General features: G+C 36.1%; 1 protein-coding gene across 1 annotated transcript; it reads right to left on the bottom strand.

Annotated features, from left to right (window-relative positions):
* Positions 1-12,791: 12,791 nt before the first annotated feature.
* LOC149162271 (uncharacterized) lies at positions 12,792-16,686 on the bottom strand. The gene is given in 3 exon segments (XM_089435137.1): positions 12,792-13,485; positions 13,634-14,224; positions 14,226-16,686. Coding segments are annotated over 3 exon segments (3,486 nt in total). The 3' UTR covers positions 12,792-13,051.
* Positions 16,687-17,464: the final 778 nt, after the last annotated feature.

Below are 17,464 nucleotides of genomic sequence, written 5' to 3'. Positions count from 1 at the left end.
GGAGAGAAGCAGAGAGCTTGCGATTCAAGCCTAGCTGGATAAACAGAAGGATGCATGGGACTAGTGAGATTCTCAAGCTTCGACACTTATGAAGAAAAAGACAAGTGCACGTGGTACTTTTCTCGTAGCTAAACAACGGTTTGAGTCTCTTATAACTATTGAACGAGATGGAGACATGCATCCTATAAGGGGTAAAAGTTTTACTTGCAACATTTTCTAGGCCATTCTCTAAACTGGAATCCTACGATCGAAAGTTTCCTTTGTTTGGGCATGAATCCTCCTTGAGAAAGAGCTCAGTGGGTCAGACAGAGATTGTCACTTCTACTTTTTCCGGGTTTGAGTCAATCTTGAAGGTCACTAATATTTTAAAGGACCATACATTCTTTGTGTGGAAGATTGGTATGATCAATGCTTATCTTGATTCATGTATCTGTAATGTTTCACCAACTATAGATCATACCTTAGGCTTTAACCAAACAGTTAGCAGTCAAAAGAGAAGCTCTATGCATAACTAATGAATTTGTTGCAGTTTTATGAGGAGTTTGAGATAGGTGACCATGTTGGCACTCAAATTAGTGATGATAATGTTTTTCTAGTGAATTTATCTCAACTTCAAGATGTTCATGTTTTGGTTTTAAAGGAAATTCCAAAACTCTGAAATATAGTATTGGCCAACATGGGCTCAGTTGAAAAATCATAATAATTTGGTGGATGTTGCCTAGATGAAGAGTTTGAAGCATCATGAGTTGACAAAAATTAGTTAAATTTTGTGTGAGTACCAAAAGAAATCAATGTTTATTATATTCCTTTTCTAGATGACCAAATTTTGATGGGTCTACATATCCAAAGTTTAACAAGACTCAAGGTTTCACAAAATGGTATTGCAAAACCAACAATACGATTAATGGACGGTCCAGATTTATTGCACCACCCCTACCTCATTTTTCCAAAACCATGAAGAAGGGTGGTGCAAAATGGTTTTTGGTTTTATAAAACCACTAAGAGTTTTGATGATATACGCACAACGAATCTGGGACTCGCACATAGTTTTCCACTGCCACCAAGGTCTCCATACATCTAGGTCATCTCCACATGGCGTGTGACAAAGATCAGACATGGACATATTTAATATTTTTGTTTTAATTAGAATGCCGATATATGTTTGTATTGTGATTTGTTTTTAAAAGGGCCAAAGTTTTATTTTTAACAAGGGGTCATATTTAATATATATGATATTAAATTAATATTTCTTGTAATTTTATTATTTCCAAACACTTCAAAAAAATCATTTTTATAATTGTTTCAAGAATTTGTTTTTGAAACTGATTGAGACAATCAGTCGCAGGGGGAGAGGCAAAAAATCAGAAATGAGTAAAAAGTAGGGGTTTGGAGTGTAATGAAGGCATCTCTTAGAAACTTAAAAATAAATACCAGTTTTGATTCCAATTCGTGTGGTAATTGCAGAAATATTTTCTTCTTATGTTTGTATCATTCATTAATGTTTTTATTCCACTAATATGAGTGTAATGAAGCATCAGGTTGATTCAAATAAATTTTATGAATTTTCCTAGAATTAATGGAACTCATATTTTTGGTTTCAATCCCTTAATGGGAACTCCACCATACCAAGCATTCACCCATCATTCTTGTTCTTTGCATCATTTACCATACAAGGAAAAAGGTTGAGATTCTTAAGTGCCTTAATGATTAAGTCTTGTTTTCTCCATCTGCTTCTAATAATCTATTGACACCCTAAGCTCTGCAACCCTTACTTATCTTGGCTAATCCGGTTGTAAAGATAGGTTTCAGAATTAGATCACTCATTGTTATCCTCATGGTATATTTCTTCGACCCTATATTTTATTTTATTTTATAAATCTTGTAAATGTCTTGGGCACTAGTCCCTTTGTAGCCAGGAACTGTTTCCATCGTTACAAAAAAACCGCCAATTCGATTAAATTTCTAGTCGGGTTTTGGGTAAAAGCAATCAGAAAAAAGTACTGAGGAAAAATTCAGTAAATAAAATGTTTAGACTATTTCTTTACAAATTCCTTTGGTGTAAGTAGGATACCCTCAACATGGGAAAGGGATTTCCTACGTGAATCCAAATGGTTACAATTATCAAAGGTAAGAGGTCAAGTTTTTGGATGGTCCACGAATAATCAATAGAGGCTTCACTGAATGTCACAATTAAGAAGGAATTGAGGGTCATCAATATATTTTAAGGTCATTTTTTGTGTCAGCAATACAACTCAATGAGAATTGAAAATCACTGGATTGGATGAGATCAATAGGCCATAGTTAATGAAATTACATAAAACAGTATCCTCAGGCATATGCATGGTGCTTGATGCTCATGTTGCTATAAACCCTTGCCCTTGGGCCTCCTTTCCTCTTCCCCTAGTTCTCCCCATAACTCTTTTCATGTCCTCTTCATAGCCATATTGGACCGTGTTATATTGCATTTTGAAATAATATTTACATATATTGAGTAAATATTGGAAGGTACAACCACATGGTACATAGAAAACGTGTTTAGCACAATTAGATTCCTAACCACTCACGAGTTGGGAATTGGCCTTGTGCTATACACTAGGAATTGATAGGAAATATTTACATGACTTTCACATATTTAAGATCATATGCGTTGACCCTCATCATCATGACTTATTTATAATTTATACATAATTTAATTAAATAGATCCAAGGGGCCAAAGCTAGATTATAAGCATTGAGATACTCCTATAATATGATAAACAAGGAGAAAAGAACGACACCTACAGATGATCATCCAAGAATAATAGACATTGGAAAATCCTTACGTATGAGCTACATTACTTGCTCAAGTACCCAATGGGACACATACCAATACTACTCCTTGCCTTGATAGGAGTTGTAGCTTTCAACATAGAAGAAACTACTATATATGCATTGTTAGATCCCTATACTACTAGTGTAACCCCTTATTGTTATTAGTGCAACCCCCTTATGGTATTGTTGTGCCCATGTAGACCCCATGTTGTTATTATTGTGCCCCATAGAAGCCCACTATTATTATTGTTGTGTCCCTACAATATTTTTGTTATGTAGGCTCTGATTATATTGGGATGACTTAGACTCCTATATATAGAAAGGAGGTATTGTTATATGTATCATCCAAGAATTGCTCATTTGAGTTTGAAGTCGTTGATCTATCTTTTCTATCTTTTTGTGAGCTGGTTTCATAACATTTGGTATCAGAGCTTTGGATTCTAGGGTTTCGCTACTCCAAACAAGTCATCGTGGCATTTTTGCTATAAATTTTTCTCTACGAAGTTTTAGAAGCTAAAAAAAAACCATTTGATCCAAAATCGTTATGAACGTCGGGTCCAAATTTCATATATTGTCTCGTTATATTTTCGAAGATATGATCTAAGGAAGTTAGGGTTTTTGCAAACTCCAGAATTCCATCTCAAACAGGTTATTGTGGAATTTTCGCTATAATATTTTTCTGTGAAGGTTCAGAAATTGAAATTATAACCCGTTTGAGCTGAAATATTGGTGAAGCTCGGGTCCAAATTTCAAATCTTGTTTCTCTATATTTTCAGAGATACGGTCCAAGACATTTAGGGTTTTTGCAGACTCCCGAATTACATTCCAAACAGGTGACCATGGGAAACTCATCATAACTTTCTCTCTGAGCATAAGATTGAAATTTCGTAAGAAGTTACCGAAAGAGGATGGATTTTAATTTTCGGTGTATGTTGTTATGGTCCGAAGGTCGAAACAGTGACACGTGGCAGGTCGTACAAGTTCGCTCTACTGAACGAGTCTATAATCGGGTCATCGTAGGAGATTTAGCATAACTCTTTATTGAAGAATCCAATATCGATTAGACTGGTGGGGTTAGAAAGAGGACTTAGAGAGCTACCATAGGATACAATTTCAGAACTTTAAGTTATGAAATTATAGAGTTACAGTCGTTTAAATATTGAGTTCCTAAAAGCAAGAAAAATAATGACTCGAATCAAGAAAATAGAAACACCTAGTAACCCAAATTGGATAGATGATTTAAAGAATGTGATTGAAGCAAAGATAAATAGTTTTATATGTGTCATGGAAGCTAATATTGATGGTATGGGAGCATATTTGAAGAAATACATGGAATATTTTAAGAAATATATGGAAGGTTTGAAGGAAGGTGGGACACAATTGCTACAAGAAAGGCCTCCTAATGACGAAAAGGTAGTAGAGGAAACTCACGATGAGAAAAAAAAAATGTTACTCATGATTTCATAGAATCTAACAGTGGATTGAAAACCCACCACATTCCAAAGATTGATATGAGGAAGTTTGATGGCAAGGATCCCATAACATGGATACTACAGATGGAGAAATATTTTGATCTACATGATGTGCAACTATTACAAAAGGTATGTATTACATCTTTCTATTTAGAACCGAATCAATTTTTACAGTATAAAGGGCTTTGTTCTTGTAAACCACTTGTCACTTGGTAAATTTTCACTGAGGAAATGATAGCACATTATGAGAATACAAAAAGCAGCACATTTTTTATCCAATTGGTAAATCTCAAACAAAAGGGTTCAATGGAAGAGCACATTGAGGACTTCCAAAAATTGAATATAAAGGTAAATGATATTCCAGATAAGTAGAAGATTGATGTCTTCATAGGGATTTTAAAGGATAACATTCAACATGAGATTCATCTTTGGGAACCTGATTCATTGGAGCAGGCATTCAGGTTGGCAAGAAAAATTGAAAGCAAAATTATGGAAAGAAGAAATCCTACCACTCACAATTATAAAGATGGAAGTGTTGTTGCTCTGAGCCTTCCACAACCTACAAGGTTAACACCACAGCAATTGGAAGAAAAAGGAGAAAATGGCCTTTGTTACAATTGTGATAGCAAACATACTAAAGGTCATAAGTGTGTTGAGAAGAAATTATTTTACATTGATTGTGAAGAGGAGGAAGAAAAGGATCAAGAAACATCAAAAGAAGAGGATATACACCAGGAACCAACCCTAGAGAAAGAAGAAATGAATCCGACCATATCTTGTAATTCATTGGAAGGAATTACCACTCCTCAAACTCTCAAGATAGAAGGACATATCAAGAAGAAAAATGATAACCTCACTTTCGCGCAAAATTGAATGAAACAATAGGGAGATCAACATCACAGTGAAAGAAGTTTTGACATAGATGACTGGGTATTTTTACGACTACAACCATACAAACAAATGTCCCTCAAGCAAGCTAAGAAGGATAATAAATTATCACCAAAGTACTATGGTCCTTATAAAGTGATGCAAAAGATTGGTACTATGGCATACAAATTGGAGCTTCTTGTATCTTCCCGAGTGCCCCCAATTTTCCATGTTTCATGCTTAAAGAAGGTTATAGGTGACAAGGTCCCAGTTCAAACAATATTGTTGGAACTTGACGAGGAAGGAAAAATCATATTTGAACCTGAAGAAGTCACGGAAGCAAGAACCCGACAACTATGAAATCGATCAATTTCAGAGTATCTCATCAAGTGGAAGAACTTACCCGCTGAAGATTCCACATGAGAGGATGATAATTTTATACAGAAGCATCTAGAACTACTCAAGCTTCGAGGACAACACTTTTTGAAGGAGAGGGGCATCTTAGGTCCCTATACTACTAGTGTATCCCCTTATTGTTATTAGTGCAACCCCATTATGGTATTGTTGTGCCCATGTAGTCCCCATGTTGTTATTATTGTGCCCATAAAAGCCCACTATTGTTATTTTTGTGTCCCTACAATATTATTGTTTTGTAGGCTCTGATTATATTGGGACCACTTAGACTCATATATATAGAAAGGAGGTATTGTCATTTGTATCATCCAAGAATTGTTCATTTGTGTAATGTAAAGGAGGTTGCCCCCTCGAAGAGGCTGATTTTGAAGTCGTTGATTTGTCTTTTCTATCTTTTTGTGAGTTGGTTTCATAACATGCATTCCTTAAGATTCCTATAAAGGAAACATTGTACATCCTTTACAAGGAGAATCATTATTCCAAGAAGAAACCAAACATATTCATTACCTTTTCATTAATGGGATTAGCAATATAAGGATTGAAATTTTTATGTAAGTTGAGAGTCGTCTGTGTGAGCCTTTTTCATAAAATATCAATTTCATATTTAGTTTTCACTCTATATTTTTTTCAAATAAATAGGTGAACTACCACCAATCATAGACAAAACCATCATAGTTAGATCAATAAAAGTGATAATTTGTAGACAACATTCATCAATGTTGTAAACTCGCAAACAATCTACTAACAACAAGGTAAATTGAGCGTACTATCTTTGCTTCCACCAAGTATTGACAAACATAGATGGAAATGTTCCATATGGCATTAGAAAATGATGAAAACTTGGAGAAGAATATGCCCTTTAGAAATGAAAAATTCTAAACATTCTACTTTTTAAACCTTTTATAGTACATCATCGAAATTTGACTAAGTAGTGGTTGGTTAGGTTTTAATTTCCATTGCTTAAATTGCATTTTTGAATTCATTAACAGATTCAATACCTTGAAAAAACCTATCACACCTGACTTGTCAATCTCAACAACTCATATTTGAGAAACCACCAATTCGTTTTAATTTCTAGCTAGATTTTGGGTAAAAGTTATCAGAAAAAAGGTAGTTAGGAAAAATTCAAAAAGTATGATGTTTAGAATATTGTTTTACGAATGCCTTTGGCATAAGTAGGATGCCCTCAACATGGGAAAATGAGTGTTGACGTGAATCTAAATGGTTACATTTATCAAAGATAGTAGGTTATGTTTTTGTATGGTCCATGAATAATCAATAGAGTCAGCGCTCAATGTCACGATTAAGAAAGAATTGAGGGTCATTGATACATTTTAAGTTTATTTTTTGTAGGCTAGCAATGAAACTCAATGACAATCGAAAATGATTGGATTGGATGAGATCAATAGGCCACAATGCAATGAAATCAAAGAAAACACTATCCTCGAGCGTGTGCATGGTGATTGATGCTCATTGTTGTATACCCCTGCCCTTGGGCCTCCTTTCCTCTTCCCCGCTAGTGAAACCATAACCATTTTCATGTTGTCTCCATAGCAATGTTGGACCAAGTTATATTACATTTTGAAATAATATTTACATAGGTTGAGTACATCGTGGTATGCACTACCACATGGTACATAAAAAACATGTTTAGTTGAATTAGATTTGTAGCCACTCATGGATTGGGCCTTGGGCTTGAGCTATACACTAGGAATTGACATGAAATATTTATATGAATTACACAAGGGTTCATTTATTTAAGCTCATACGGTTTGACTCCCATCATCATAATAACTTATTTACAGCTTATACATATTTGAATTGAATAGATCCAAGGGGTAAAAGGTAGAGTAATTACATTGACATACTTCTACAATATTATCAACAAGTAAAAAAGAACAACTCCTAAATATGATCATCCAAAAAATAATAGACACTGGAAAATCCTAACTTATGAGCTACATTACTTACTCAAGAACTGAATGGATGCAAACCAATACGACTCCTTTCCTTGATAGGGGTTGTAGCTTTCTGTTATCTCAAAATCAAACCCTGATAGACTGCTGGTCAGGTTGACTCTAAGTAACTATTTCAAACCTACTTTAGGCTGAGGCTTAGCCTCCTCAACCTGAGAGGGATCTCTCTTGATGGATTAATGATTTTGAATAAAGATAAGATGGCTAACTCTTATAGAACAACTGTGGAAAATATGAATGGTGGAAACACATTAAACAACTATCCATTGGGCTTATGGAGTCAACAACACCTCAATATAATAATGAACTCAACCTTACATGGAAGTCAGGGCATTCAGCATTTAAACATTCAGAACATAAACTCATATGGGACCACACAGTTTATAAAAGTATACAGGAAGTCAGAGCACATTTAGTGAATTCTGAGTGATTATACATCCATACCACTGTAAGAATTAAGAAAAGGACAACATCACATATTCTGAACATAAAAAATTCTTCATGAATCCTGAGAAGTAAAGTCAAGCATGTATTATTGAAAATGAGTCTTACATAGGCCAAATACAAGCTTTTCCATAAAGTTTCCAACCCTGATTACATTGTTGTTTCAGCTATATATAGAACTCTTATTCTAACTGATCGAGATTCCTCCTCAAGCATGAGGGGAATTCGAAAACTACTTCTATTACTGACAACTCTTAAACTCTAACTACTTAATAAATACAACAAAGTGTTGACTAGAGTTTTTTTAGAGATCTAAATCAACTATGACTCTAACTCCATATTACATGCATGATGGCTTAAATTAGGATGATTCCTTTCTATGACATCTGGTTCTCTTTCAGTTTGGCTGAGATGGGTGTTTAATGCTCCATTTTAGCCTTGGATGTTGTATCTTCTTCACTGTCCAGAAAAATTAGGAGACTATCCTTGCTTCTCGGCTTTATGATCTTCGAATCTTCATAAGTCGGTTTTTTAATTGTTGTCCCTCAAAATATGATGGTGGCCACGTTTTGATGTGTTGTCCGCTGTTATGAAACCTGATTTGATGATGTGTCATCCACTGTTTCGAAAACAAAAAGGAAAACGTATTCAAGCTGTCTGATACATGCTTCAATTTCCTTATGATATGACAAAATGCCACTTTTTGATTCAAACTATTTGTTTCCACTTGTTCTAGTCTGATTAGCTGTTGTAACTTCAGGTGTTCTCGTTGTATACAACTGTCCTTCAAAATTTTCCCGCTTCAACTTCAAGACTGCTTGATTTACGTTGAAATCATCACTTTCAGCAGTTTTGTAGCGCGCTACAAAATTACTGAGTTATTTAAAACAACTTGTTTTTAACCTGAGTCCTTTATTAACCAAGTGCTTGATTGCCAAAAACTTCTTTAGACTTTCCAAAGGCCGAATAGGGATTTAGATTTCTTCAGAAAGATAAGATCAAGCATACTTATCAAAATTTTGAAATAGAATCTTACTTGAAATGAAAACTCATTTAGCAGGTCCTTTAAGCTGGCTTAGCTGTGCCTTCAGATCTTCAATTTGTTTCTTCATAACCTTATTCCCAGCTCTCAGTTGCATATTGATCCTTCTGATGTACTTGGCTTCTTTGATTGCTGGTACTGTCCAGGTGTGAAATTGTGAATGGCCATCAACCACTGAATTCATCTGGGCTTCTACAGTTGCATTCCCTTTCCATAGAGTTTTATAATAGTTTGCTTGTATGACTGCGTGTCTTCTAGCAGCTTTCTTCAATTTTGCAATCTCATGCTTAACTGATTCTAATTGGCTCTTCAGGTCTGCTATATTATCTTCTTTAGATGTGATGACTGTTTTGCCTGTGTTTTTCTTTTGCCAACGTTGTGTCCCTTCCCTTGTTTCCTTTGTTCTTGACAGTGCTTCCTGTACTTGTTGGAATCTCCTTGTCATAGGTCTTCTAGGTTTAAAAACAAAATCTTCAGCTGGCTCATCAAATTTAAGCCTTTTTGAGGCCTTGGCTTTCTTGGTGCTTTCTTGTTCTGACTGTATCAACTCAATTTGAACTGGTAGACACTGCTCAAAGTCAATAGCCTGTAATAAGGCATTTAAACTTCCCTTGGACACTGGACTTTCTTCGACTGTTATAGCTTTACCTTTTTCCTTACTCATCTGGCTTCTTGTTCTTATCCTTGAGACTACTTCAGATGTGCTTGTTTCAGGTACAGTATTTTTACCATGAGCTTTTTCCTTAGTTGATTGCTGAGGTTGATCTTGGATGATGAGTGGCTTCACTTGTTTTCTTACTTGTGAATGTGGAACTCTTTTAGCTCTTGCTTCTGTTTGGAGCTCAGCTATTGTAAAATCTTTAGCAGGTGGAGGAGTGAGGCCAGTCTGGCTTTTGAAGCCAGCCATAAAAATGAATGAATTCCAATCTCTGTCTATCTTTTGGAGCCCATCTAAAACCAGTAGTTTGATCAAACCATGATGAAACAAAGAGGTTTCACAATCCTCTTTCCTCAGCTGTACCTTATCACACATCTTACTCAAACTACGGAAAAGATTAAAAGGTAAGTCTATGGAGACCTTCCTGGTGAAATGCAAAAGGAGTTTAAAATGGTAAGAGTAAACCTTGTTATACCTTCCTTCACAAGTCAGATATTTCTGTATGCAGGTGAGTAAATGAGCATAATATTCTTTGACATAACTCCTGGGAACTGCCTTACTTAAATCTTCATTTACAAATTCATCTTTCAAAAACTCCTTGCAAGGATTCATGTCAAACTTGAAATTTTTAAACCATTGCTCTTGTCCTCGTGGGATCTCTGTCACAGTAGATATCACTTCTGGCGAAACCTGCAATTCTATCATGGCTACTTTTGAATTCAAGCCTGTGAAGTTAAGTGCAAATTCTTTAGTTACCTGTGCGTGTCCTCCTTGTAACTTTTTGCAAAAATTCCAGCGCCCGACCTTTTTAAATGCTTTCTCCACCTCTTTATTTCTCAGCGTTATATCTAAGCCTTCAGGCTCAGTCCTTAGACATTTTCCGGATCTGTGCTCCTTTTTCTCCATTGATTCTTCCAAATCTTTGCAAACAATGACTACCAGCTCCGGTTGGAATTGTGATTCAGCTTCTATTTGAATTCAGCCTCGCTTGATTATCAACCTCGCTCGATTATCTTTGCAGTTGAATTTTAAATTTTGCCGTTTAAAATCTTTCAAGTTGTAATCGTGCAAATTTGTCATTCATGCAAGACTTAAGACCATCATTAAGATTTATGCACGGTGGTCTTTCTTGGAAATGATGATTCATGCGTATCAACAGATCTAGTGGTGGTGATAGTGGCAATGAGTGGTGAAATGTGATAAGAGGGGTATGTCAGCTGACATGAGAAGACACGGCCTATGAATCACCTAACGGATTTGACATTTCGAGAAAGATTCGCTGCGAAATGTACGAATCCATGATTTCGCAGCGCTGTGAGTTTTAAATTTGAATGATGCGCTGCGAAACTGCCTAATCAGAATTGCGCTGCGAAACTACAAAAAGGCACGGTGACTGACATAAGATAACAGGTGGCTATAAAACAATGGTAGATGGAGGGGAACCAATGGGAGTTGAGAATAACTTGACTCAAAAACTCTTCAAAACTTCAGATTCTAAGGGCAGAAAATTAAAACAAAAATAAACTAGCACTGACCTTTGTCATCGGGCTAGGATGAAAAGTTACATATATCAATTTTAGTTCTAAGTGATAACACTTTCAACATAGAAGCAACTACTATACATGGATCCTTTAAGGTTCCTATAAATGAAACATTACATCCTTTACAAGGAGAATCACTCGAAGTATTCCAAGAAGAAAGCAACCATATTCATTACACTTTCATTAATGGGATTAGGAGTATAGGGATTGAAATTTTTGTGTAAATTGAGAGCCATTTGTGTGAGCATTTCTCATAAAATATCAATTTCATATTTAGTTGCAACTATATAATTTTTTTCAAAGACATGGGAAAACTACCACGAATCATAGACAAACCATCATAATTAGATCAATAAATGTCACAGGAATTTGTAGACAACATTCATCAATGTTGTAAACCTTGCAAACAATCTACCAACAATACGTAAATTGAGCATGCTATCTTTGGTTTCACCAAGTATTGACGAACATTAGGAATAAATCCAAATAGACAAGATTGAGGGTTCCTTAAGTCTAGAATAAATGCATTATTGCCAAGAATAAAACAAAAAATATTTAACGAATCAATATACATATTTAGAATGCATAAATAATATTCCAGTGTTTAATAAATCAAATGTCAATCCATGATTGCACTGTTGAGTATCCCACTTATGGTGGTCCAAAGTATGATGATATCCACCAATTGTAATACTAATGTGTAAAATAACTAGTAATATTGAAATACAATTTATAGGCCGCTATTAAATTGTCAATATAACTTTGGAAATGATGGTCTAAGCTATCATCATACATGAATTAGCCCTTGGCAACTTGTCAAAATTACATCATTATAGAATTTTATAATTATATTAAATCTTTATATAACAAAAAAGGAAAAAATAGCATATCAATTTTATTTATAAAATAAGCTAATAAAAAACAAATCCTAAACCATTAACTATACATAAATCCCAAAATGAATACATAATTTTAGTTTACTATAAATTCTATTTAATAACAAGTATTCTTAAAAACATAAAAATAAAAATAAAAAACATGATAATAATAAAGTTAAAAATAAAAATAAAAATATATGATAATAATAAGAAAATGGACTAATTTAAACTATTTATAAAATTGTTTTCAATATAATCTCTTTTCACTTAATATTATAAATTGTATTCTATGATTATTACTCTGAACCACTAAAAAAAATATCTTAAACAATAATCATTATTTTTAAAGATTAAAAAAATATTTTAATTTATAAAGAGATCTTCCAAAAAAATTGTATGTTGTTTATTTCCTATATTAAAACAAGATTTCATATAGAAAAAAATTGATTAAAAAAATAATTATATTGAATTAAAAAATTAAAAAACACATTTATATTAATTAAATAATAATATAAATTATTTTAAAATAAAAATTTTATTTTGACTATATAAACACATTTATATTAATTAAATAATAATATATGTTATTTTAATATAGAAAAATATTTTAATTACATTATTAATTACCTGAAAAAATCTCTTCCCACATAAGAATATAAAAAATTAATTAACTTGAAAATATCTCTGGATTTAACTATATCTAATCTAACTGGATGTAATTAACTGCTTCTAAAAACCTATAACCACACTTACAACAAATGAAAATACAAAACTAATTATCTAGTCTAAACTAATCATTTTCCTCCAAATATATGTGCTGACCACTAATCATTTTCCTCCACATATATGTACTAACCATTAAAAGGAGCAGCGTAATGGCATCATTTTCTTCCACAACATGCCCTAATCAGATTCAGAAAATCTCATCATTTTCTTCCACAACATGCCCTAATCAGATTCAGAAATGGCTTCGTCAGTCACCTCTCCGAGGCGGTTCAACTCATTTTCTGAATTCTTTTGGATTTTGGCGACTAGCTGCTCTAGCGATGCCTCAACCTCTCGAAGAGTCGGTCGTTCATGAGGATCCTCTTTGCTACACATCACACCTATCTTCGCCAACAGCACAACAATTCCATGCCCCATAAATTCACTTACATCATGTTCTTCATCCCCTTCTTCCATTCTAATCTCCTCCACCAAAGCCCTGTCAATCACCTCCAACAATCTGTCGGGGAATGCATCGCCCACCCAACTCTGCAACGATTGCCCTTCTTCTGATAACACTGCATCTGTGGGCTTCTTTCCCGTTATCATTTCCAGTACCAAGATGCCGTAGCTGTATACGTCCCCTTTCATGGACGGGCGCCCTCCTGTACCATATTCTGTAATCAATTTTATACATGTAAAACATTTTTTAGCGACTCACATATAATCCCATATGAGCATTTATATATAAAACCTTTATCACTGACTCAAATATTTCCCATATACAACATTGCTTAACCAATCTAGTGTATCAATAGTATTTACCTGGTGCAATGTAACCAACAGACCCGATCACATGACTGGAGGTGTCCCCTGAGGCTGCTACTGTTGAATCGTTGATGAGGCGTGAAATACCGAAATCTCCAACATGAGCCGTCATCGTCTCATCCAGTAAAACGTTGGAAGGTTTCAGATCACAATGAACAATGGCCGGAGAACAGTAATGGTGAAGGTATGCCATTCCATGGGCCACGTCCTTCACAATGCTAAGCCGTCTTTTCAGATCCAACCTGCAATTATTTTCCCTACAATGCAAATGCTTATCCAGGTTTCCCTGCGACATGAACTCCATAATCAAAGATTTGACCTGCAAACTTGAGCATACGCCCACCATTCTCACCAGATTCCGATGGCGGACTCTTCCCAACGTCTTGCATTCTTTTATGAGTCTCTTGTATGCACCCCCTGATGTGGCAGACTGTATAACTTTCACAGCAACGATTGTGGCGTTGTCTAATACGCCCTTATACACTGACCCATGGCCGCCACGCCCTACTAGGTTATCCGGGCTGAAACCATTAGTTGCTCTGTTCACCTCTTCCTCACTTACAATCTTCGTCTCGCGGAGTTGGCTCCCCCAGCGTCCTCCCTAATCTCGCTGAAATAGTTTCCAACAATGCAGACTTTCTGCTACGAAAATATATCAAAACCATGAAGGCTAGGCAAAATACCAATAGCAAAGTTAAACCAACCGATGTGGCCAAGATAACTACCCTTCTTTTGGAATCATGATGGTGCCTTGTCGTCAATTTACAATGAGGTAACTCTATCCATCTGCCACAGAGTCCATTGTTTCCTAAGAATGATGTAAAATTCAGTTTCCTGAAAGCTCCGGAGGATGGTACTTCTCCTGTGAAGTTATTGTATGACAAGTTTAAGTGCGTAAGCTTCTGTAATTTCTCTATAGAGGTAGGCAGGGGACCGGAAAGCTTATTGAAAGAGAGATCCAAATCTTGAAGTCCTTTAACTTGATCGATTGATGTCGGAATGGTGCCTTCCAATGAATTGTGAGAAAGATTAAGGTAGTCAAGTCCAGCACAATTCACTAATTGGCTGGGTATGCTCCCTGAAAAATTATTGTCAGAGAGATCAATTGCGAGAACCATGTGCATTCCTCCCAGTTCGGCAGGCACCCTTCCTGTGAGCGCATTATGTGAGACATTAATGTAGAACTGTAGGTTATGAAGGCTAGCCACTTTGGATGGCATCACGCCGCTTAGCTGGTTGTAACTGAGGTCCAGAAGCTCGAGATTGGAACAATTCCCTATATCACTGTCCGGTATATTACCACTGAATTTGTTACAGCTGAGATTTAATCTTCTTAGCTGCTGTAAACTTGCAAAAACATGATGAATTTCTCCAGAAAACGCGTTTTGAGAAAGGTCCACTTCATACAGAGCTTTCAATTGACTGAATTGATAGGGTATATTACCTTCCAAGTTATTCCGGTGGAGGTCCAGCAGCTGAAGAGTAGACAGCCCTCCTAGTGCAGAAGGAAGGCTTCCAGAGAGAAAATTGTTCTCTAGACGCAACAGAATCAATCCGGTGAGGTTGCTCATCTCCTGGGGTATCTTACCAGTGAAACGATTCCCACTCAAATAGAGATAAAGCAGATTTTGAGAAAGACGGCCTATGCTTCCAGGCAAGTCTCCCTTAAGATCATTGTTGGAAAGATTGAGTATTTGCAGATTGGTGCAGTTTGAAAGTGCTCCAAAGATGGAAATGGATTCCTCACTATACAAATGATTATCAGAAACTGACAGATCCTGTAGAAGACGGAGCTTTCCAAATTCCAGAGGTATGCCTCCCATTAAGAAATTTTGAGAGAGTTCGAGCCATAAAAGCTGAGAGCAATTTCCTAAAGATTTCGGAATGGTACCTCTAAATTCGTTTCCCCAGAGCAGCAGAATCTCTAAATTTGAGAGCTTTGTACCTATCTCCCACGGGATTTCTCCAGTAAGCCCGTTGACAAACAAGCCTATTACGCGTAACTCTGTAGAATTAAGCAGCGAAGGTGGCATTCCTCCACTGAGCTGGTTTTCTCCAAGAGACAGAGTTTTAATTCTAGAGAGCCTGGTCCCTATCTCCCACGGGATTTCTCCAGTAAGCCTGTTGTCATCCAAATATAATTCGCGTAACTCCGTGCAATTAAGCAGTGAAGGCGGGATTCCTCCACTGAGCTGGTTTTCTGCAAGAGACAGAGTTTTAATTCTAGAGAGCCTGGTCCCTATCTCCCACGGGATTTCTCCAGTAAGCCTGTTGTCTCCCAAATATAAGATGCTTAACTCCGTGCAATTAAGCAGTGAAGGCGGGATTCCTCCACTGAGCTGGTTTGCTCCAAGAGACAGAATTTTAATTCTAGCAAGCATGCCAAGCTGAGAAGGGATAGTCCCGCTAAGGAAGTTATATTTTAAACGCAGAATTTCCAGCGCAGAACAATTTCCCAAGGATTCGGGCACTTTCCCAGTCAATCCGTTACCGTGCAGTGAAAGATTTCGCAGGTTTTGCAATTGGCCGAGACCACTCGGAATAGTCCCTGCCAAATTATTGAAGGACAGGTCAAGCAGCCTAAGAGATGTGCAATCTTTCAAAGCCTCTGGAATGGACGAAATCAAGTGATTCTGACTGAGGAACAGACGTTTTAAGCGACGGAGCTTGCCCAGCTCGTTCGGGATTGTGCCAGAGAAACTGTTCAAACTGAGGTTCAACACGCCAAGAAAGGAGATATTGCCCAAATGTGGAGGTATAGTCCCTTGCAGGCTCATGTTGTAGAGATTTAGGGCAGATACGCGCAGTTTGTGAGGGTTGCAGGTGACACCAGTCCAATTGCAGACATGATTGGCAGCGAAATCCCAGTTGGCCAAGGCGTGAGAAGGATCATATGTGAGGGAGGTTTTGAATGCTTGCAGGGCTTCTCTATCGACCTGCAGTCGTTCACGACTTTTCTCATGATAATGATGAAGAAGATGGGCGTTTGCAGAAAGAAAGATGAGCATGAGTGTGGAGGTGATGAGGATGAAATCCGTGGAAGGTGCCATCGGCTCCTCAGATGGGCGATCGATAAAATGAAGGAATTACAAAAATATTTCAGAGGGTTTGGGCAATTGTGGATATGAACTAGATTTGTGAAATTCCTTCCTAAGGGCATAAGGAGTGATAAGGATTTTGGTGGATTTTCGTTTTCTTGTTGAGTCAAGTGGTGTTAACTTAACCCAAATGGTCCATTTGAAGTAAGACGTGGTGTGTTTAACTCAGATCGTCCATTTCAACTAACTAATACTAATACTAATACTAATACATGGTCAATATGACCATGTATTGAAGTGAAGTCAATTTTTTTTTTGCGGATTTTTCTTTATTGACCGCAAGTCGTCCGTCTTTGTCTACCCAGACGATGTTATTTTTGGTTTTGGTGAAATGACGAACTGCTGGTCGTTTGCTTTAAAATATAAAATTCATTTATTCAGAAAAAAGTAATATATGTGTTTACTGTGTGTGTTGAAAGCACATTAATATTCAATGGACAACTTGACGTTATAAAGAGACATATAAAACATATATTTCCAAAATATACGGCCATGACTGTGCTATGTTTTCGGAGTTCCTTAGTCAAGTTTGTTTGGTGCTATGTTTTCGGAGTTCCTTAGTCAAGTTTGTTTGGAATCGCTGCAAGTTTGATTTATGAATTCTAGACAAATGGAGTGTTTTATTGGATCTATTTAAAAATAAATTTTAAATAATAATAAAAAAGTATCATACAAAAATATGTTTTTTAATTCTAATTAAACACTTGAAAACATAATTTCTACTCAATAT

The sequence above is a fragment of the Pinus tabuliformis genome, chromosome 5_2, assembly GCF_031772625.1.
Source record: "Pinus tabuliformis cultivar Carrire ecotype Pingquan chromosome 5_2, CPIR1, whole genome shotgun sequence".
In the NCBI taxonomy this organism is placed as follows: domain Eukaryota; kingdom Viridiplantae; phylum Streptophyta; class Pinopsida; order Pinales; family Pinaceae; genus Pinus; species Pinus tabuliformis.
Note: the sequence above shows the minus strand (reverse complement) of the source record. Positions and strands in the feature narration are given on the sequence as shown.